At 33.3% G+C, this 20549-nt stretch overlaps 1 protein-coding gene and 2 pseudogenes across 1 annotated transcript; 1 reads left to right on the top strand and 2 right to left on the bottom strand.

Moving 5' to 3' along the window:
• Positions 1-3627: 3627 nt before the first annotated feature.
• On the bottom strand, positions 3628-9739 carry LOC139884861 (26S proteasome non-ATPase regulatory subunit 2 homolog A-like; annotated as a pseudogene).
• A 7787-nt stretch (positions 9740-17526) lies between these two features.
• Positions 17527-19571, top strand: LOC139884864 (sterol 14-demethylase-like; annotated as a pseudogene).
• A 427-nt stretch (positions 19572-19998) lies between these two features.
• LOC139884862 (peptide chain release factor PrfB1, chloroplastic-like) lies at positions 19999-20538 on the bottom strand. Its single transcript, XM_071868834.1, has 2 exons — positions 20400-20538; positions 19999-20303 (listed from the first exon to the last, which is right to left on the bottom strand). Exons 1-2 carry the CDS (start codon positions 20536-20538, stop codon positions 19999-20001), a joined length of 444 nt encoding a protein of 147 aa, XP_071724935.1.
• Positions 20539-20549: the final 11 nt, after the last annotated feature.

Here is a 20549-nt window from a genome sequence, read left to right as displayed (position 1 = left end):
CAGTGGGTCAGTCCGTTAGACGAAAAGTCCGTACCTTTAAAAATTAATAATTAAATATAATATAAAAAAATTATATAATAATTATTCGTATTAAATATTATTAAATATATGTCAACTATTATATATAAGGTAATAATTTTAAATCTATATCAATTATAATTATTTTGATTTTATTTCAAAATCTACCGTCCTAGAATTAAAAATTTATTTTGTTTTCAAAAATAATAAACATAACAAAAATTAAAAATTACATATCAAGATTTGATTTCATAATAAAATTTATAATTACATCTAATTAATTTAGTTGTTCCTTGAAAATTAAGATATTCCCATTTTAATTAAGAATGAGAAAAAATTATAGCGGATTTTTATTAAAAAATAATAATTTAATAAAAAAATTAGAAAAAAATAATAGATATTATAATTTGATTAGGAATAATTTTTTAATAATATGCTCATTTGAATAGAAAAAAATACATGCCCGTTTTAATTAGGAATAAAAAAATATAATAAATTTTAATTAGAAAAAATTATTTAATAAGAAAATTAGAAAAAAAAATATAGTGTATTATAATTTTATTAAGAATAATTTTTTAAATAATAGATTGAAAATTTATTACGAATAAAATTATTATATTAAGAAAAAATAATTGGTAGAATTTTATTAGGAATATGTTTTTATTGTGTTTTGATTTCCTAATTACAATAAGAAAAAATATTATAAGCAAAGAGAAGAGAGAATAGAAATCTCAAATATTAGGAATAAGTAAAAAATAATAATGTCATTGATTTAAAATTGCAACTTGAAACCTAATTAAACTCAAAATTTTAAAATATATGTATCAAATTACTATTTGCTAATAAAACGCCACGTGTCGGATGCTGATTTGACAATAATTTACAATTAAATTTATAATTGAAACAGATTTAAGATTAAAAATCTTATTACAGTTAAAACTCTATAAATTAATAATGTCAGGACTGGAGAAATTTATTAATTTAGAGAGTTATTAATTTATCGATAAATTAATAATTATTAATTTAAAGAGTTTTTAACCTTCAACACTTATGGCGTCGAACACTCTTCACAACTTTATGATACAATATAAAAATACAACACTTGAGCTATTGGATGCAATAAGAAAAGTTAGAGATAAGCTCCAAATAGACTTGAACTTTAAAGGAAAACTGACAACTATTGAATCATATTTCAATAGAGTATATTTTTTTCAATTTCTATGAATTATTAATTTATGATTTTTTTGGGACCAAAAATAATAAAGAGATCTCCCGAAAAATTATTATCTTATTATTTTATTGAATTTTTCAATTTTTTACATTGGCTCAAGTCGGGACCGGACAAACTTATTATTTTAGAGAGTTTATTAATTTACCGAATATTAATTTAAAGAGTTTCTACTTATCTATAATATATATATATATATATATTTGACACTAAATATATCATATAACATGGTGTCCCATTAATTAGATCCTTTCCAACTGGTTATGAACATTTGAAATGCATACACATAAGTATATAACAATCCATATAGATCAAAAAGCACACCTAACCTAACATATTAACTAAGTAATAAAATTCATCAATTGAAATATATTCAAGGTGGGATAGTAATTTAAAAGTAGATAAAATCAACATAAGTAGAGTAATAATATTCACCAACCAATAACCAGAGTTTTTATTTGGTAAATTGTTAAACGACATAATATTTTCTTATTTTCTATTTTATTAAAAATAATATATAACTGGATTGATGAATTAGTTGATCACTGCGCCACTTTTAGATTCATATGACACGTCCACAATATATAACACATTGTTACAATTTTTATTTGGAGTGGGGTCAAAATCCACTATTATCATGTATAGTCTAAATCCACTACATTTTAATAGAAAGGATATATATATCCTTTAATTATTTTTTATTTATTTTTTTAAATGTAAATTATTTTTTTATCTATAGTTAATATTTACAAATCCAATGCATGTTATCTTTATGTGGGCCCATGATTAAACTTACTCATTTATATATACCTCAATTAAAAGTAAAAATATGGAATTTCAAAAAAAAAGAGAGTAAAAATACAGAATTTCAAAAAAGAAATTACGGATGTTAAAAATATATATTATTTTATTAAATATATAATAATATTTAATACAGATGGTACTAATATTTTAATAATGCATCATGAAATGAAAGTAAAAATAATTTTAGCTGAAATAAAAATATATCGTTTATTAAAACCAGTACAAAATAATGACACAATAAATTATAGATGTGCAATCATATTTGTACTTTAAAATATACTACTGCCCCATATTAAAATATTAGAAGTTTAATATTTTTAAATTCATATAATTATTACATATATCTAGTCAATAATTTTTACAAAATATATATTTATTTAAATAAATTTTAAATTATAAGATATCATATAATTTGATAAGGATGGAGTAATACTTATATAAAAAATATATATAATAAATAATTTTTAATTAAGATGTGAGATGCTAGAAAATGAATGTAAAAAAGTGATATTAACTAGTAACAATAAGAGACCCAAAATTTAGAAAGTTACTTTCTAAATAATATGAAAATAATAATAATAATAATAATAATAATAATAATAATAATAATAATAATAATAATAATGAATAAGTAAACGGCAAAGTTGAATGTATATTTTAATTTGCGTAATAAAATTTAAATGAGTTTGAATGTGGAAGTGTAGTTGTGGAGAGAGGGCAAAAAAGTCAATTTAGTTAAATATAGTCTATTTAGATTCAGGTGCAGTGGATTTAGACCCATCCAATTTCTTGTTTTGTTGTTGAGAAAATAAAATAATTAATTATTACTTTTAAAAATAATAATATTAATAAAATTTGGTTTTGTTTGGTCATGAGTTACCGCAAGATGATCTTCCATTAGACGTAATGCAAGCATTATTGGCATTTAAGTTATTGTAAGGAGCTTCGCTCCAATCTGTTTAAAGTCTCCTCTCGTTCCCCATTCATCGGCATTCTATAAACTCGAGTAAATTCTCATTGATTGGTTATTTGGGAATAGTTCCTTGCGATTTTATGTTCTTGAATTCTCTAATACTATAACAATCAAGGAAAAAGAATATAGAGAATGGAACTCCAAAAAACTAGGCTTATATAACTTAGATTGTTCTTGAATTCTTGAAGTAATAAAACTCTAGTGAATGGAACTCGTTGTGATTCCATGTTCTAGGATTCTCTGATTGTCATGTTCATTTGAATGGAATTGTGGTTGCATGTTGGGTTCATTTTAAGCAATCTTCATATAATCCAACGAACATGACAATAATAGGGACATTTTTTAAACGAGCAATTGGGAATTTGGTCAACAACATTTAATACTGCAAGAACACAAATCCAAACGGTTGCTACTGATAATGCAAGTATCTCTAGTGTTACAATCAAATTAAAGATGAGAATGTCTTAGGCACATCTTACTAAACGAAAACTGGAAAATGCATTGTATGACGTTATCGGCACATTCCCCTTTTAGGAAGCAACATTCATAGGCTTCGACACGTAGGAGGCTTTCTGAAACTCTAATCTTGAGTTTCTCCAAATCCCTAGCTATCCTCTCTGTAATCGGGGTTCTCCTTCAAGATGACGAAACCTTCCAGAATGGGAGATAGAGGAATATACCTGTAATCAACCCAAACTACCATTAGCATTCCGGCCAAAAGAAAAAAAAAAACCACAAAACTACTTGAGAAAAACAAAAGAGGAGGAAATTACTTCTCGGTTGCGAGTTCTGCTCTATCACCAGCAGATAGAAGAACTGGGGTAGAGTGAGTCTGGAATCCAGTGATAGTTTTTGGACGACCAGCCTGGCCCACAACATCAACAGCTTGACCCACACGAACAGGAACGGACAGAGGTTTGAGATTTTCATCCACAGTCAACAACATCCTTGGCTGTAGAGAGAAACCAAGAAAATTTAACACTACAAATTTGTCAATGGGAAGAAAAAACTAAGATGTGCATGTTATAGTAAATAAGAAGCAAACCTGCATTGCCAAGACTAGGAAGTAGAGTGCATAATGGTATTTCCCTAGAACAATGGCTTTCATGTCGAGACACACGTGCAACATAGTTATTAGACCAGCAAGCGCAGTCCTGTAGAAGAAAATAGAATATTCAGAACTATGTTCCAGCCGAAGAAGATGGTCAAGTCCAAGAGATGTGTTAGATATAGATTACTTACGGTGATAACAAGAACCGATCAGAATGATAAGGGTTAAGAGTCAACAAACCCTTCCCCATATGTACTAAACCCTGAGCAATTCGCACCTGCACAAAAAGTAGAATGAAAACAATCAATTTTAACCTCCCAGATAATTTTGAGAATACAAAGCTCAAGGACAGGCATAGTATGCAATACTTACACAGAATAGGAGGCTAGCATCTTTGTAGTAATAGCTTGACAGATTACGAAGCATTCCAGCTATTCTTGCATTGTTGGTTCCTGCACCTATCAGCCCCAAGGAGATAATTGCCGCCTGTACATTTTAGGTAAACCGTTTAGCATAAGTGGATTAGATAGTTAAGTCAATTTAAATAGAAAAATTCAAATATTAATCACCATTGCAACTTCAGTATCTGTATCGTGGCTGAGCCTGCTTAATGTGTCCATGACATTGACCTGGCAAAAAAAAAGTCCATCGATAAGCAGGCAAACAAAGGAAAAGGACAGTGAAATATAAATTTCAGTTGTTTGTTTAAGTGAGAGAAAATTAAATACCTTCGGGTTGGATATACAAAGGAGACCAAGAGCTAAAGGAACTGCTCGACGGATATTCTGCTCTCCATACTGCAAAAGATGCTCTAAAGAACGAATAGCCATCTCGAGCCCCAATTCTTCAGCCATGGCGACCATAGCGATTCCAAGTACGGCAGGGCCCTGGTGAGTTTCACCCTTGTCAAGATGTTGGGCACAATGACCCAATAGGTTTTGAACCTACAGAAATACAGAGTTAGCCACCAAAAGTGGACAACAAAAGGAACAAAAATTACAAGTTGGAACCAAATAGCTATAGTCACAATACCTTGAGAACATTTCCAGTTCCAGCATAGGCACAAGAAAGCAGTGTCATATCACAGTGCTGTCTTATTTTCTCATTGAATGTCTTTGAAACTTCAGCCGTAGCCTCCACACTTTCCTGTTGGACATTAAAAGAATGAAAAATAAACAGTCAGGGCACTTGCAAAAAAGAGGGACGTGCAAATAGAAGTTGAATGACGTCATAGTCATTAACATCCACCGAGGTCCCCAAGACATGTATTTTACCTGTTTCCCAAGGTACAGAAGCCCAAGACCAAGAGGGAGTAGCCGGGCAAGTGGCTCCCCTAATTCTGACTCACTTCGTTCCATCAATGCAAATATGATATTTTGAGCAACTTCTTCATTGCAGGAACCGACATATATCAAGCCCAGTGAGATTGCAGTGAAGGCAATTACATCAAGGGGAGCGTTCCCATCATTAAGAATGGGGGACAATTTCTCTCCGATCTGTCAATCGAATTTGTAAGTTTGCTTAGAATAGAAGTCATCACATTTTATAATTTATATCAAAAATAAGGAATTAATTGGTTCACATACGTCACATGTACTTCCATTAAATAAGTTTTCCGTAGAAATTCAGTCCCCTATTTTCAACAATAAGAAATTAATTGGTTTACAAACGTCACATGCACTTCCATTATATAAGTTTCTGTAGAAATTCAGTCCCCAATTGAAGTATCGACAGACAGAGTAAGAGCTTTTCTCACCTGCTCATTCTGTGTGCCAGCATATGAAATTCCAAGGCCCATTATTGCTCCAATTCGAACAGATGGATCTTCTTTATCAACATAATCACCAAGCAGTGCTAATGCCTGGGAAAGAAAAGGCAATTAGAACTATCCACAAAATTACCTTCACATACAAAAGTATGAGAAGTAAAAACACTCACCGGATCACAATCATTCTTAATGCCACAGTTCACAATCCCAACTCCCAACAAAGCACCAGAAATCACATGACTGTCACTGCTGTGGAAATATTTGTCCAATTGAGCAAGACCAGAATCCACATCCCAGAGTAGAATCATGCCCTACAATGACAAAAATCATCAGTGACAATCGTTTTCAATTATTTATGAGAACTATAATGGGCAGGAAAGGAGTGCATACCAGACTAGCTGCCGCACTGGCTTTCCCATGCTCCTTATTCTTAAAAAGCCAGTTTCCTGAAGAACCACTAGCAGTAGAATCTGAAGCGACTGTCATTAGCTTATCCTGCAACAGAAGATAAAGTTGTCATCCACTAGAAGCTGAACTTAACCATGCTGAATGTTTGAAAGGTTTAAAAACTAACCTGACCAAACCCAGCATTGACAAATGCGTTCACAAATGTAGCAGCTAAATTCTGTCTAGCAGAATCAACACTTGCACCAGCGCTGGCACGGCCATCTAGCAAGTGCGCCTAAGAAAATCAACATGTAGAATGTCAAGACATAAGGTCCTTAAACTGATATAACTATGTTGCAACACTAATTGGAGCCAAAGAAAAACACTAACTGGACACAGGATTATTTCCTTACAAATTTTAAACTTGTTAGATGTTACACGGAGTCTCATAGTGAGGAGGTATAGGACAGAAAGTGGCAACTCAGTCATTACCATGTTTTAAACAATGTAGATTGAGAACGAAAAGAAAACACAATGAAACAGAACTTTCCACACAAAATTTAAGTCAACAAAATCCGCACCTTGTAGATATCTTCAGGAGATTTGGCCTCCATGACTTCAATATCACGAGCAAGGGTTAGATAGCCTTCATTCAACTTAGTATTGTTAATAATTTCCTGCAGTACTTCTCTATCACCATCATCTGCACACATCTGGTCATCCAGCTCAAAACTAGTACCCTGTGAAAGATAAATATCATAAGCGAACAAACCACAAAAACCATTCAATTACATACACTTAATGAAAGTATGTAGCAACATTGCTTGTTCTGCTGCAAATCATCACAAGCCTAAAACACTTGTTTTATGTACTGCCAACAGACATTCTACACTGGAATAACATCACTTAAAATTAACTTACATGTCGTGCAAGTATGTAGCAAAATTGTTTCTTCCGCTGCAAATCATCACAAGCCTGAAAGACTTGTTTCACATACTGCCAAACAAACATTCTAGATTGTTAGAACAAGAGTTCAAAGTACATGTATAAAGTCAAATATCAAGCAGGGGCCACATTGAAACTTTTCAACACAGTCCATACCTGAAGGTTATCAAGGTAAAGTGCAATTTGAAGCGCATTTGGATATTCCTCAAATTTCACATAAATCATGTACGCAATATCCAGAACTAACATATCATCTGGTCCTGGAAGATATCTGCAATGTGTTGGGATGCATAGCATATTTACCATTCGTACAAAAACGGGATAAAGGAATGCAACAAACATAGCACAGTCTGTACTCATCATTATTTCAAACCCTTAATAATATTATTTAAACCTCCAGCTCATAAAAATAGTTATTTTAATTGAACTTGTGTCACTGGGAAAGGCTTGAATGAAAAAATACATACAATAATACATCATGCATTATTTCAGTAGAATATTTATAGCAGTATGGTTTGATCCCTCAAATGAAACGATAAAAAGGTTAGGATATGTAAGACTCCGCCATTTGACATGAATGAGCAACTTACTTTGCTGCCCCTGTGAGATATAGACAAGTCCTCTTGAAATTTGTTTTGTCCACATGCTCAACCAACAAATCAAGATCCTCGACCTGGAAATTTGCATTCAACACAATATATTAGGCTTAATCCATTTTAAATGACTAAAAGGAACAGAAACGATGAAATAAAACTGTAAGGTACCTCCATCAACAGATCAACAGCTTCGGGTTCAGCATTGTGCTGAAATGGGAGAAAAAATTGTCAGAAACAAAATTAATACAATCATCTTTATAAGATAAAAAGACATTCCCAACTTGATTCTAGAGTTTTAACTCATGAGCCATAGAAATAAACTTGAATTAGGTCTGAGTCTGACCTTCATGTGAAAAGCAACAATCTGTTGTACGAGTTCCATTAGATCATCAATTGGAGCCTCTTCATTCTGTCGCTTTACATACTCTTGGGCGATTTCTCCAGCCAGATTCCTAATACAAACAATTACCAACAGTAAGGGAAAAGCTCAAACGTTCAAAGAGAAGAAATTCCTGGGACCTCCAATGTTTGACGAAAATGGAGGCAAATGTAACAATATAATATTATAATGCTCACCTAACATATTCATGGCCCCAAGAACCAATATCACCTTCTGAGGCCCAACAATCTGTACTTCAAACTCTCCTGAATTGGTTGTCAAAAAAAAAAAAAAAAGTTATATGGGTTATTACTTATTAGCAAGATGGCCGATTTCAAGCACATACAGTGAGAAGAAAAGGAATACAACGTAAACGATTGGCAGCTTTAAAATGTGATACCCAGATATAATTGCTATGCATAATAGGTAACACGAAAGTCCAATCAAACAGGCAAAATAACATATGATCTTCAGTTAGATGGAGTACCCGTTCTCCTTCTGCAGACATAGTCAGCGCCAAAACAGAAAGTATATCAGCCAGGTATTTCTGCATTGAAAGAGGAATCAACCAAGATAAGTTTAAATGTAAAAGTATCATGGAACATAATATTTAAGTGAATTCGATGAATTGCACCTTCAAATCAGATTCAGCCATAGTTTCATAGTATGCCTTTAAAGTTCCATAATGTGGGCGTAGAAACTTCAAAGGCTTTGGAACTGAAGTCATTGAGCTCGTTGAGGTTCGAATTTCCTGCCTGTAAAACATAACTTGTCGACTTGCTAATACACTCTTTATTTCTAGTCATCAAAGTACTAAATGCTCTACATAAGAAAAAAGTAACGGTTACCTCATACTCTCAAGAGCAACCTTCTGCAGCCCTTGATCAGGGTCCTGAACCCTTTCCACATACAATTCCAGTTGCTGCTTCAAAGCCAGGTCTTCTTCTGACTGTGTACAAGAACAATTTACATCAGGCCAAAAGGGATACAAAATTAACCCAAATCTTACGGTCCATAGAAAGGCAAAGACGTAAATTTGACAAGACTAATATAACTAGTTAACAGTTTCAAGCTTGTTAATCTTCATATTTCAAAATATAGAGCAAAAGACCAAAGTCATTCGCAATTCTACTTGGTAGACACTTCAAATTTCAACTTCCTAAGTAAATGTACATAACATCATAAGCATCACACATTTATGACACTATGCAATGAAAGCTTGACTAGTTTTTTTTTTTTCCTTCCGTTTCCCATACGACGTATCTGCTTCCCATTCCCAAACCAGCAATCAAACACAAAGCTAATAGGATAGCTTAGTAGCAAAACAAACCAGCTATTTTTGGCCAAGTAGCATTATTAATAACCAATTTAAGTGGTGAAACAAAAGATCCAAAGACCTAATTAAGTGAAGCTCAATTTGAAATCTCAAATATCGGCAGCAAACACAATAGACTGGAACCGAGCACTTACCAGATCGTCGTCCTTCTTCTCTTCCTTCTTCTTAGGGTCCTTTGCCGGAACCTTGACAGATGCTTCATCTCTAGTCGTCTTGCTTCCCTCGCCGTTTTTAGGATCCGGTGTTGGAGCCATGTTGAGTACACAGTAAAATTGTCTAAAACAAACGGAATGGTCGAAACTAGGTAGCTGGGGTGTGAAATTTATAGGTAGAGAAGATAACTTAACCTAGATTGATCGGAGTTTGGGATTGAAGAATCCCGATTTGGTGTCTGAGCTTAAAGTAAAGTGTCGAGTGGAAGGTTTTCCTATTGCCCAAGCCAACCAAATGCTAATTTTCTCTCCGTCTGATAATAAATTTAATGGGTTGCGACTCAACGAGTTGACCCGTCTGTCAAGCAAGCACACTAGATCCAACTGGCCCCAGGGGGCCCAAATAGAATAGGCACGTTGTAGATCCAAGTATAAATGGAAGCCCATATATGATCTTTTTTTGAAGGTTTTTTACTATTTTAATTCAAAAGTAGGGATATTTAAATTTCAAATCTCAGGTGAAAACAGGTCCGTAAGTCTATGTGTCTAAAAAAGAGGATTGAAAATCTTTATGTTAAAAAACCTCATTCGGAGATTCCTATGCTATTTTAAAGTTAAATTTTACTGAGGTGTCACCGATGTGGCTGACACGTGTCATCATGACCAATGATGATACATGTCGTCTTATGTGTAAAAATTTTTACGTAGACAATTTTATCCAAATTTTTTAAATAATTAATTATTTTAAATAATATCTAACATAATAATTTTTTATTTGAAGTAACTTTTTATTGATTAATTTTTTAAATTTAGTTTTTAAATTTTTCAAACAAAATTATTATTAATTAATTTTGAAAAATATTTTTTTACTAATGAACTTTATTTTATTTTTATAAATATTCTTAATTTTTTTAACAAATAATATATTTTCATTTTTTAATTATCTTTTTAAAAATTCTTAGTTAACTTATAATTTATGTTTTTCAAATATTTTTGGTTATTACTCCTTCCGTCTCAAATTAGATGTAAATCTAGATATATTTTTTTGTCCCAAACTACTTGTAAATTTGATAAGTTTAAGGTAAAAAAAGCACGTTCTACCCACTTTATCCACCACCATAAGTTATGCATATTTTGTACTATACAGTAAAACCTCGATAAATGAATAACCTCGACAAATGAATAATTTTTCCCGGTCCCGACTTGGGCTAAGAGGCTAAATGAATAATTTCGCTAAATGCATTATTGAATAATTTTCTTGAAATCCTTAAAGACCCTAGATAAATATAAATGAATAATCATCACATTTTTAAAATATATATATATAAATATATAGAGATTTTTTTTTTCAAGCAACAATGCATTGAAAGATACGTACACCTTCATTGTACCTTTATATGGGAACATGGGAAAATGAATCGGGCATGGAAAGCCTAATGCATTTTACTGTACATGGAAAAATGAATAAAAAAAACCTTTAAATGAATAAAAATTCATTTATCGATAAATGAATAATATATTCATTTATCGATAAATAAATAATCTCGCTAAACGAATATTTTTTTTTGTCCCAAGAGTATTCATTTATCGAGGTTTTACTGTATATATACACTAAACAACTTATTTTAACATATAATTTTTAATTCATCTTAAAGTGAAATTCTATTAGTGATTATACCACATTCATCTACAACGTACGTAGAACGCATTTGAATAATTTTTTTGGACAAAATAATAAGCGAGCCTCACACAAAATTTGATCAAAGTTACGTTAACCCACCAATTTTCCAACACATTTTAGCATTATACATACATCACTTATATGCAAATGATTACTAAGGATATGTTTGTCAAATTACTAATTTTATCCTTGTTTCCTTAATCTATATAAAAATCCAAACATTTGCATCTAATTTGGTACGGAGGGAGTATTTAAATTTATATAAGATATTTTAGTCAAAATTAAACTTTTTTGATTTTATCAAATTTATTAAAATTTATATATTGAGATATGGAGGAAATATTTTTTAATTAAATAATTTATTTTTTGTTATATTTTATATTTTAAATGAAATTATTGTTTGTTTAAAAAAATAAGTAAAGAAAATTAATAAAAAAAATTAAAATTATAAATTCATGAAAAAAATTATTTTAAAAAAAAGAATATTTTTAAAAACTAATTATTAAATAATTTAATTTTAAAATTTAATTAATTAATAAAAAATAATTTCTTTTAGTAAATATTTAAAATAATTAATTTTTTTAAAAAAAATTGAAATCAAATCGTCCATGTGGCAATTTTTATACATAAGACGACATGTGTCATCGTTTTATTAGTTATGATGATACGTGTCAGCCACATCAGTGACACATCATCAAAAAATTAACTTCAAAACAACACTGGGACCTCCTATTCAACTTTTTTATAATACAAGGACCTCCAATCCTTTTTTTGGATATAGGGACCTACGAACATTTTTTCACCAATACAGGACCTGAAACTTAAATATCCTTTCAAATTATTAGTCTTTACTTTTTACAATTTATAGGTTCATCGACTACTTCTAACACGTAATTATTTAAATGTGTATATTATTAATTAATATGTATATATTTTTTAAAATCTTGTATTCGATCATTAAAATAGGAGACTATACTATACACGTGGTAATTATTTAAATACATATATATATATTATTAATTGATATGTATATATTTTTAAAATCTTATATTCGATCATTAAAATAGAAGACTATATCATGTACACGTTGCATGCAACTACACATTTTTACTATAGACATAGATTCGTCCCCTTACAAATCGCACGTAACCACGACTATCAAAATCCGTCACTGGTCATAGCACGTGTAAAAATTCTATCACAGATTTTAAAGGTTACAATATAAAGAAATTTTAATACAAGGTGTCCGGCCAAATTACACACACCTTAATTACCTATGCATTACTGTTGACATAAGTAGTTTTTACGTACATTGAACTTTGGAATAGTACATAATGTTAATTTATAAGGTTGTTAGTTTTGAGTTCCAGTTTTTTGCTGGATCGAGTCCCGATTATCTTTTAGTCCTGTTGGTTTCAAAAAGAGACCAATCAGTGTAAATGAGGCTACCAGCTACAAGATATTATTGTATACCTGATCAAATGTCTTTAAACTTTTAACACACTGAATTAAACTTCAAAATTGTATCGTTGGTTTCATAAATTTCCAATCTCTTTTGTAATGCTTTCAAAAGTTTACAAACACAAACATGAACAAAAAGGGAAAAATCCAATCAAACTCCTCATAAATTACTAATAGAGGAATGAGATGGGAGCTAGATACATCAAAAGCTCTCTCGAACTCTCATCCCTTCTTTTTGCTTTCCTACCAAACAAACAACTAATCAAGGCACGTACTCTTCTGGATCCTCCTGATACTCTTCCATCTCCATGGAGTTGTTGTTGTTGTCGAATTCATCATTAGAATACGTATTCCCATCGTAACCTCCATTGTCATAACTATTACTACTAGTAGTCGTCTCGTACCCTGTAGGGTTATAATAGTAATTATTATTCGTATTCTTCACATGATCGTAGTTGTAGTACTTACCACCATTCTCCATAAATCTTGTGTCACTCATCCCTTTCTTCTCCCTCGACTCGTAACCATTCTCATTGTAATAATTATTGTTAGTCAACATATTGTTGTTGTAAGTTTCAGTATAGCATTGTTGTAATTGTTTTGAGGATGTGTCTTGTAACCTTCAGAAGCTAGTTGTTCACCCATAAGTTGATTTTCATCGATATTGGAGCCAGTGGCAGTCTTGTAATTATAATTAGTCTCCTCCGTCGTAGGAAATGGTCAGACTCGGAGCCTTTCCCATAGAGACCATAACCATTTTGGCTATGATCATCCACAACTGGAGTTAGTCCCGGTGCGACATCTGGTGTCACGACCGGACCAAAATAAAAGGACGAAGGAACCCCAGCTCCTCCGTCGAGCGGAGCTGGCGCAATTCCTGGGGCTGGAGAAGGAGCCTCCAAATGTGGATGCTTGTTATGATGCCTTTTTTGTGTGTGAAAATTCTTAAATGAGTAAACTTGGAGAAAAACTTGCTTTCTCTAGCTTCTATATTTGGAGAAGAAGAAAATAACACTAAAACTAAAAAGAGAATAGTTTCATTGTTGAGACCATTTTTTTTTATATGACACAAGTTGAGAATTGGGTTAAATTCCCTTTTTTTTTTTGATGATAAATTCCCTTTGTTGGTACTCTGAAGATTGTTTGAATTTGTTTTTATAGAGAACAAAGTTTGGAGTCTAGGGTGGAATTAAATATGCCGTTGATTGAGGAAATAAAAGGAAAAGTTGGGTTGTGGGTATAGTATAGATAGGAAAAGAAAAGAAAATATTATGGCATATAGGGCATGCTTGCATGTGATTTTATAGAGAAATGTCTACAAAATCAGGCACCAATTCATGAGCTTTAATAGTACTAGTAGTGATGAAAAGTCTCTGTCAAGAAAGTTGCAATTCAATTTTATATCTCTTCTCTAGTGAGACTGTGCATTTCATCTATATTTTTATGGATGTCTCGAAAAAAAAAACTATATTTTTATGGTCCAATTAATGTTGATTCTTTGAATGTTTTCAGAAAGTAAGTTAGTTAGGGGACCTAGATGAACATGAAATCATAATGGGCAACTAAATAAAGACATGTTAGATACAAATTTTTACATATAATTTATATTAAAAAATTTATATTTATTTTGGGACGTACTGAATATTAATTTTATATGTAATCTTTAAGCAAAGTTGAAGGCTTTTCGTGTTGCGTGATTACTGCCACTAGCTAGCATGTTAATTTACCAAAAAGGGGAAAACATGGAATTTCAAAATAGTTGAACTTTGTCTCTTTGACTTTAGAAGATTGGAAGTCTGCTCCAGATATTTGAGGGGTAACTGATGCAAAGAGTCAGTAAGTAGTAATGTAATTCTTAACTCTTAAGTCCTGTTATTTGGTTCGATGATGATTTTCGGTTCAATAATGTTCGCCAAAGAAAGCGCATTGAATCTTTTTTTAAATAAAAATTATAATTTCATTGATACTTTCTTGAGTATATATATAAGATATTACAAGTACGAATAAGTTAGCTAAATCAAAATAGAGAAAAAAGACCTAGTAATTAAACTGAAGCTGTATTGAAGACTTCGAAGAGAGATCTTCTGATATAGTATGAAAATTAAGGTTTGAGTAGACTTTTGGTGACTGCTAACCATTAACCAATCTTTTTGCTGAAGTCTCCACTCGCAATACCTGACGAATTGGGCCAAATCTTTTAGCGTAAGTATAAACTCAAGTTTTTATTTTATTGAAATTTAACTCAAATTCTACTCTGCCTGATCAGCCCATTAGGAAATCGTTTCTTCTCAATCAACTCGTGCCAAAAATGTGTTCTCGTTAGGCCCAAATACTTCATGATAACATAAACTCGGTTAGTAAAAGTGGCTCAACATTTTTCTTTTCAGGATTTTTTTTACGTTTTCAAATGGATTCGAACCTTCGCCTTCAAAAGAGTCTGTGTCTGATGATAAAATGATTAAAGAGGTACGTACATTTATCATAAACCATATCAAAACTATGTAATTGTAAACATTAGAAGGAATGAACATTATATATATATATATATTATTTTAAATGTTAGAATGAACATAAAATGTAGTACTCGCACATTTTGCATCTGAATTTGCCAACTCGAAACGAACGTAAATTATTACTATCTCTATTTTAAAATACATAATATTTAAGTAAAGCATCATTCTTTTGAGACGGAAGGAATAAATAGTATATTCAAGGTTTAAATTAATTATACGAGAGTTAAGTATGTTTAAGAAAAGGAACAACAAAAAAGACAAGAGAGACAGCTAGAATGAGAATGGGGATCAAGTCCACATGATGTGCATGTAACACACCAGCCAGCCAGCCAGACTACCGAGTCTGAGAGAGTATCTGACTCTGTGTGTGTATGTATCTCCTTTATTTGTCGCTTTCCATCACGTTTGTTTTCTCCTAGTTGTCACGTGACCCACATCTAGTCTCTCCATCCACCACCCATTTCTCTACTACTCCATATCATCTCTTCATTTTTGCATGTACAGTATTAGTTACCAAAACCACTTTAATTCAACGGTATATATAGTTTTCCAAATCAATATACTTTATCATTCATGTTACCCCCGATCATTTTCATGTAATCTTTCCGATCTATTTCAAATATCGTATAATTAAATTTATTTTGATTCATTTTAAATATTGTTTTATGAAATTCATGGTTGGTTGACACACTCATAATAAGTCAAAAAATCCGATCTTACCAATTTCGGAATTAAATTTTACTGTGGTGTGGGTGGGTGGAAAACATGGGTGCGACACTGTTGTATACAGTAACCCTAATAGGTGAACACCAAAAACCATTTCCGGTTTCCCGAATCCGGGATCACTAATCATGCCTTGTCCCGGTAACGGGAAAACCGGGATCACTAATCCTGTCTTGCCCGGTAACGGAGAAACCGGGACTTGTCCCGGTGACGGGGAAACGGATCAAGCTATTAATTAAATTAATGACGAACCTTGCTAGAAAACAGAGAAATTAATTAATGACCCGGTGTTGGGAACACCGGGATTAATAAATTAAAATAGTAATTAATTAATTTCTTCATCTTCTCCATTTTCTTCATCGCATGGCCGTGGAGCATATAGTAATTAATTAACTTCTTCATCTTCTTCATGTTTCTTCATCTTGTTATTTCTTATTTCTTATTTCTTCATCTTGTTCCGATTCCTTCTGCTAGTTCTTCACGTAATTAATTAAGAAATTAAACTTGATCCCGATTTCTTCATCTTCTTCATCTCCTTCTGCTAATTAATTTTTTCATTTTTACTATTCTTTTCCATAGTGTCCATATATATGATTCATAAAAAATTACTGTATTGTTATGATTCATGAAAAATTACTGTAACTCCATATATACGATTTCTTCTTCTCCTTTTACTAATTAGTAGTGTTTAACGTAATTAATTAGTAAAGTTTGATCCCGGTGGTCAAGTTACCGGAAATTGATTTTTGTTTTCCGGTGTTGCAGAAACCCAATTCCAAACGAAGAATAATACACAATTCCAAACGATGCACGCTAGACAGGAAATACACACAGCCCAACAGTATGCACGCTAGACAGAATAATTAATTACTATTTTAATTAATTAATCCCGGTACACCGGGAATAGAATTTTAATTTATTAATCCCCTTGTCCCGGTAACGGGGAAACCGGGAATAGCTTCCCGGTAACGGGAAAACCGGGGATTACTAATTGCGTAATTAATTTAAACGGATCCGGTAATGAGGAATCCGGGACTACTAATTGCGTAATTAATTAAACGGATCCGGTAACGGGAAATCCGGGAATGGTATAAGTGTTCAGATGAACGCAAATTCTCATTTTCGTGTCTACCTATTAAGATTTTACTATACAATTATAATTTACCGGGGAAAACATGGGAACCAAAACCACACCCACTGTTTTTTTGTCAGATCCAACGGCCCCAGACGCAGATTAGTTCGTCATTAATATTAATTTTAGTATCTTAATCACAATTAAACCAAGTACAGGTCACGGCTCGGTTCGGCTCGGCTTCCACAAATCTCTTTTAAGCAGCAAAATACTGTACTTTATCTTCCACTAATATACTCACCAAGTAGTAAGAGCTATGCCTCTATCTTAATAGTACTTGCCACTCGATCTTTCCATTTTTTCCTAATTCGTTCTTCGATTAGATTTCGCATTGTGATTGGGATTTCCATCTCCCAAATTTGATCGACTCAGAGTCGCCATGGATCCCGAAAACAAGTTCTTAAACATGGCTCTGCTCTTCGTAGCCACGATTGTGGTCGCGAAGCTCGTATCGGCTCTAATTGTCCCAGATCTAAGAAGAGGCTGCCTCCCGTCGTCAACGCCTGGCCGTTGATCGGAGGATTGCTCAGATTCATCAAAGGACCGATCGTGATGCTCCGTGAGGAGTATCCGAAGCTCGGAAGTGTGTTTACTGTCAAATTGGCTACGAAGAACGTCACGTTCTTGATCGGACCTGAAGTTTCAGCTCACTTCTTTAAGGCTCCGGAGAGTGATCTTAGTCAACAGGAAGTGTATCAGTTCAATGTGCCGACGTTCGGTCCCGGCGTCGTGTTCGATGTGGATTATTCAATCAGGCAGGAGCAGTTCAGGTTCTTTACGGAGGCGTTGAGAGTGAACAAATTGAAAGGATATGTAGATCAGATGGTTTCTGAAGCTGAGGTGAGAAATTTAATTTGATGCATTTGTTTATATTATTACTTGCTGATGCTGGTGAGATTTAGAAGTCTAGATAAATGAGGTTTATGCATGTAATTGATATGAACTGTGCATAAGAGTAATGCTTTTTTAAATGAAGGCTACATACTACATAGTGTCAGGCTCATTAATACTGGTTAATTCATATGAAATTGTATTCTGATTTTTATGTTGTCAGGAGATTTTTGTAACTTAGATGATGATGTCATTTCATCAGCCGTTGTTCTGCAAAATGCCATACCTTGCCGTCTCCTATTTTTTGTTAAAAAAATAAGAACTTTTAAATAACATATCTGGGAATGTCGTCTTTGAGCTATATTTATTGAATAGAGACCTACTCATCTCGACAGTTTGGCAGACTGGCTGTTAACTCCTTAGTCATATGAATAGATAATTTCTTTAGAAAAGTTTAATAGATACAAGTGGCATCGCCTAATCATTTATAATATAGGCATTCAATCAAAGAAAAAAAAAAGACGTCTAGTTAGATGATTTTCTCGGCTTTCTTTCTCAAGATGGTGTTAATTTTATACTGTTATTATAATTACAGGAATACTTCTCAAAATGGGGAGAGAGTGGTACAGTCGACCTGAAGTACGAGTTGGAGCATCTTATTATCTTGACAGCAAGCAGGTGCCTCTTGGGTCAGGAAGTGCGTAATCAGCTCTTCGACGACGTTTCTGCTTTATTTCACGATCTTGACAGTGGAATGCTCCCCATCAGTGTTATCTTCCCTAACCTCCCAATCCCAGCACACCGTCGTCGCGATCAAGCTCGTAAGAAACTCGCACAAATCTTCACAACCATTATAAATTCCCGGAAATCCACTGGAAAATCGGAGAACGACATGCTCCAGTGCTTCATCGATTCAAAATACAAAGACGGGCGTCCTACGACCGAGAGTGAGGTCACCGGCTTGCTCATTGCTGCTCTCTTTGCCGGTCAGCACACTAGTTCGATCACCTCAACATGGACTGGTGCCTATCTACTTACGAACAAAAGTACTTATCCGGCGTCGTGGAGGAGCAGAAAACCATCATGGAAAAGCACGGGAACAAGGTCGATCACGATGTCTTGTCGGAGATGGATGTCTTCACCGATCCATCAAAGAAGCTCTAAGGCTACACCCTCCACTAATTATGCTTTTGAGAAGCTCACATAGCGATTTTAGCGTGACGACTCGTGACGGTAAGGAATACGACATTCCGAAAGGTCACATTGTCGCAACCTCCCCCGGCATTTGCAAACCGTCTGCCTCATATCTACAGCAAACCGGATTGAATACGATCCTGACCGATTTGCCCCAGAGAGAGATGAAGATAAGGCATCAGGGGCATTCTCGTACATTTCCTTTGGAGGTGGCCGGCATGGGTGTCTGGGTGAGCCATTTGCATACTTGCAGATAAAGGCTATTTGAGTCATTTGCTAAGGAATTTTGAATTTGAGCTAATATCGCCATTTCCTGAGGTTGATTGGAATGCAATGGTCGTTGGCGTGAAAGACAAGGTGATGGTGAAGTACAGTAGAAGGCAGCTCTCTTCAAATTGATGGGTTGATGATTTGCTGGTTTATGCTCTATGCAACATTGTTTCTCCTCTTGCAGGGTTTGTTTTTTTAATTGTTTGCTTTAGAACCCGAACTTCATTTATTAGTCTGTGACCCTTATTTTTGTCTTTAATAAGCTCGTGTTAATTCGTTGAAGTGTAAGACAATTTAGGTTTTGTTCAAGTTGAACCAGGTGATCTAACTATTCCTATTTCCTAGTGTTTTTATTATTTGTCCTATAATGATTCTGTTGATTGAGATGAATTGGAAGTTTACATTATCGTAATTTACATTTCGAACACTAAAGATCAAGAAACCATTACGTAATATTTTAATAAGCTATTCAAAATTTATAAATGTCAAATACAATCATTCATACATTTGCTGATGATGATGCTATTCAAAATTTATAAATGTCAAATACAATCATTCATACATTTGCTGATGATGATGTATTCAAACTGTATTTGTATTTGAGGTAACACTTGATGAAAGGCTCCAATTCTCCATCCATTACGGAAGTAATATCGGATGTCTCGTATCCCGTTCGTACATCTTTGACGAGTTTATACGGATGGAATACGTAGTTACGTATCTGCTGGCCCCACTCTGCTTTTACAACATCTCCTCTTATTTCCTTGATTTCCGATGCTCTTTGCTCCTCAGCGATCACTAATAGCTTGGCTTTCAAACGGCTCATAGCCCTAATCTTGTTTGCCAGTTGGGATCTCTCCTCTGCATTTCAGGTTCATTTTCATTCAACCAAAGGAGAAAACTTGAATACACCATTACTGGATTGAAATAAAGGGCTAATGAAAAAGGCAAGAGTACCTGTACATCTAACAGTGACACCTGTTGGAATGTGAGTGATTCTGACAGCAGTTTCAACCTTATTTACATTCTGACCACCTTTTCCACCTGCCCTAGAAAAAGAAATTTCCAAATCTTCTTCAGGTATTTCAATAGCCATTGATTCTTCAG

The sequence above is a fragment of the Rutidosis leptorrhynchoides genome, unplaced genomic scaffold, assembly GCF_046630445.1.
Source record: "Rutidosis leptorrhynchoides isolate AG116_Rl617_1_P2 unplaced genomic scaffold, CSIRO_AGI_Rlap_v1 contig614, whole genome shotgun sequence".
NCBI lineage: Eukaryota > Viridiplantae > Streptophyta > Magnoliopsida > Asterales > Asteraceae > Rutidosis > Rutidosis leptorrhynchoides.
Note: the sequence above shows the minus strand (reverse complement) of the source record. Positions and strands in the feature narration are given on the sequence as shown.

Bases quoted from the DNA above. Each gene is read 5' to 3' on its own strand.
- LOC139884862 (XM_071868834.1), bottom strand. From the start codon at position 20,538: ATGGCTATTGAAATACCTGAAGAAGATTTGGAAATTTCTTTTTCTAGG. The intron at 20,304-20,399 runs GTACTCTTGCCT...CCTGAAATGCAG, and splicing joins TGTCACTGTTAGATGTACAG to AGGAGAGATCCCAACTGGCA.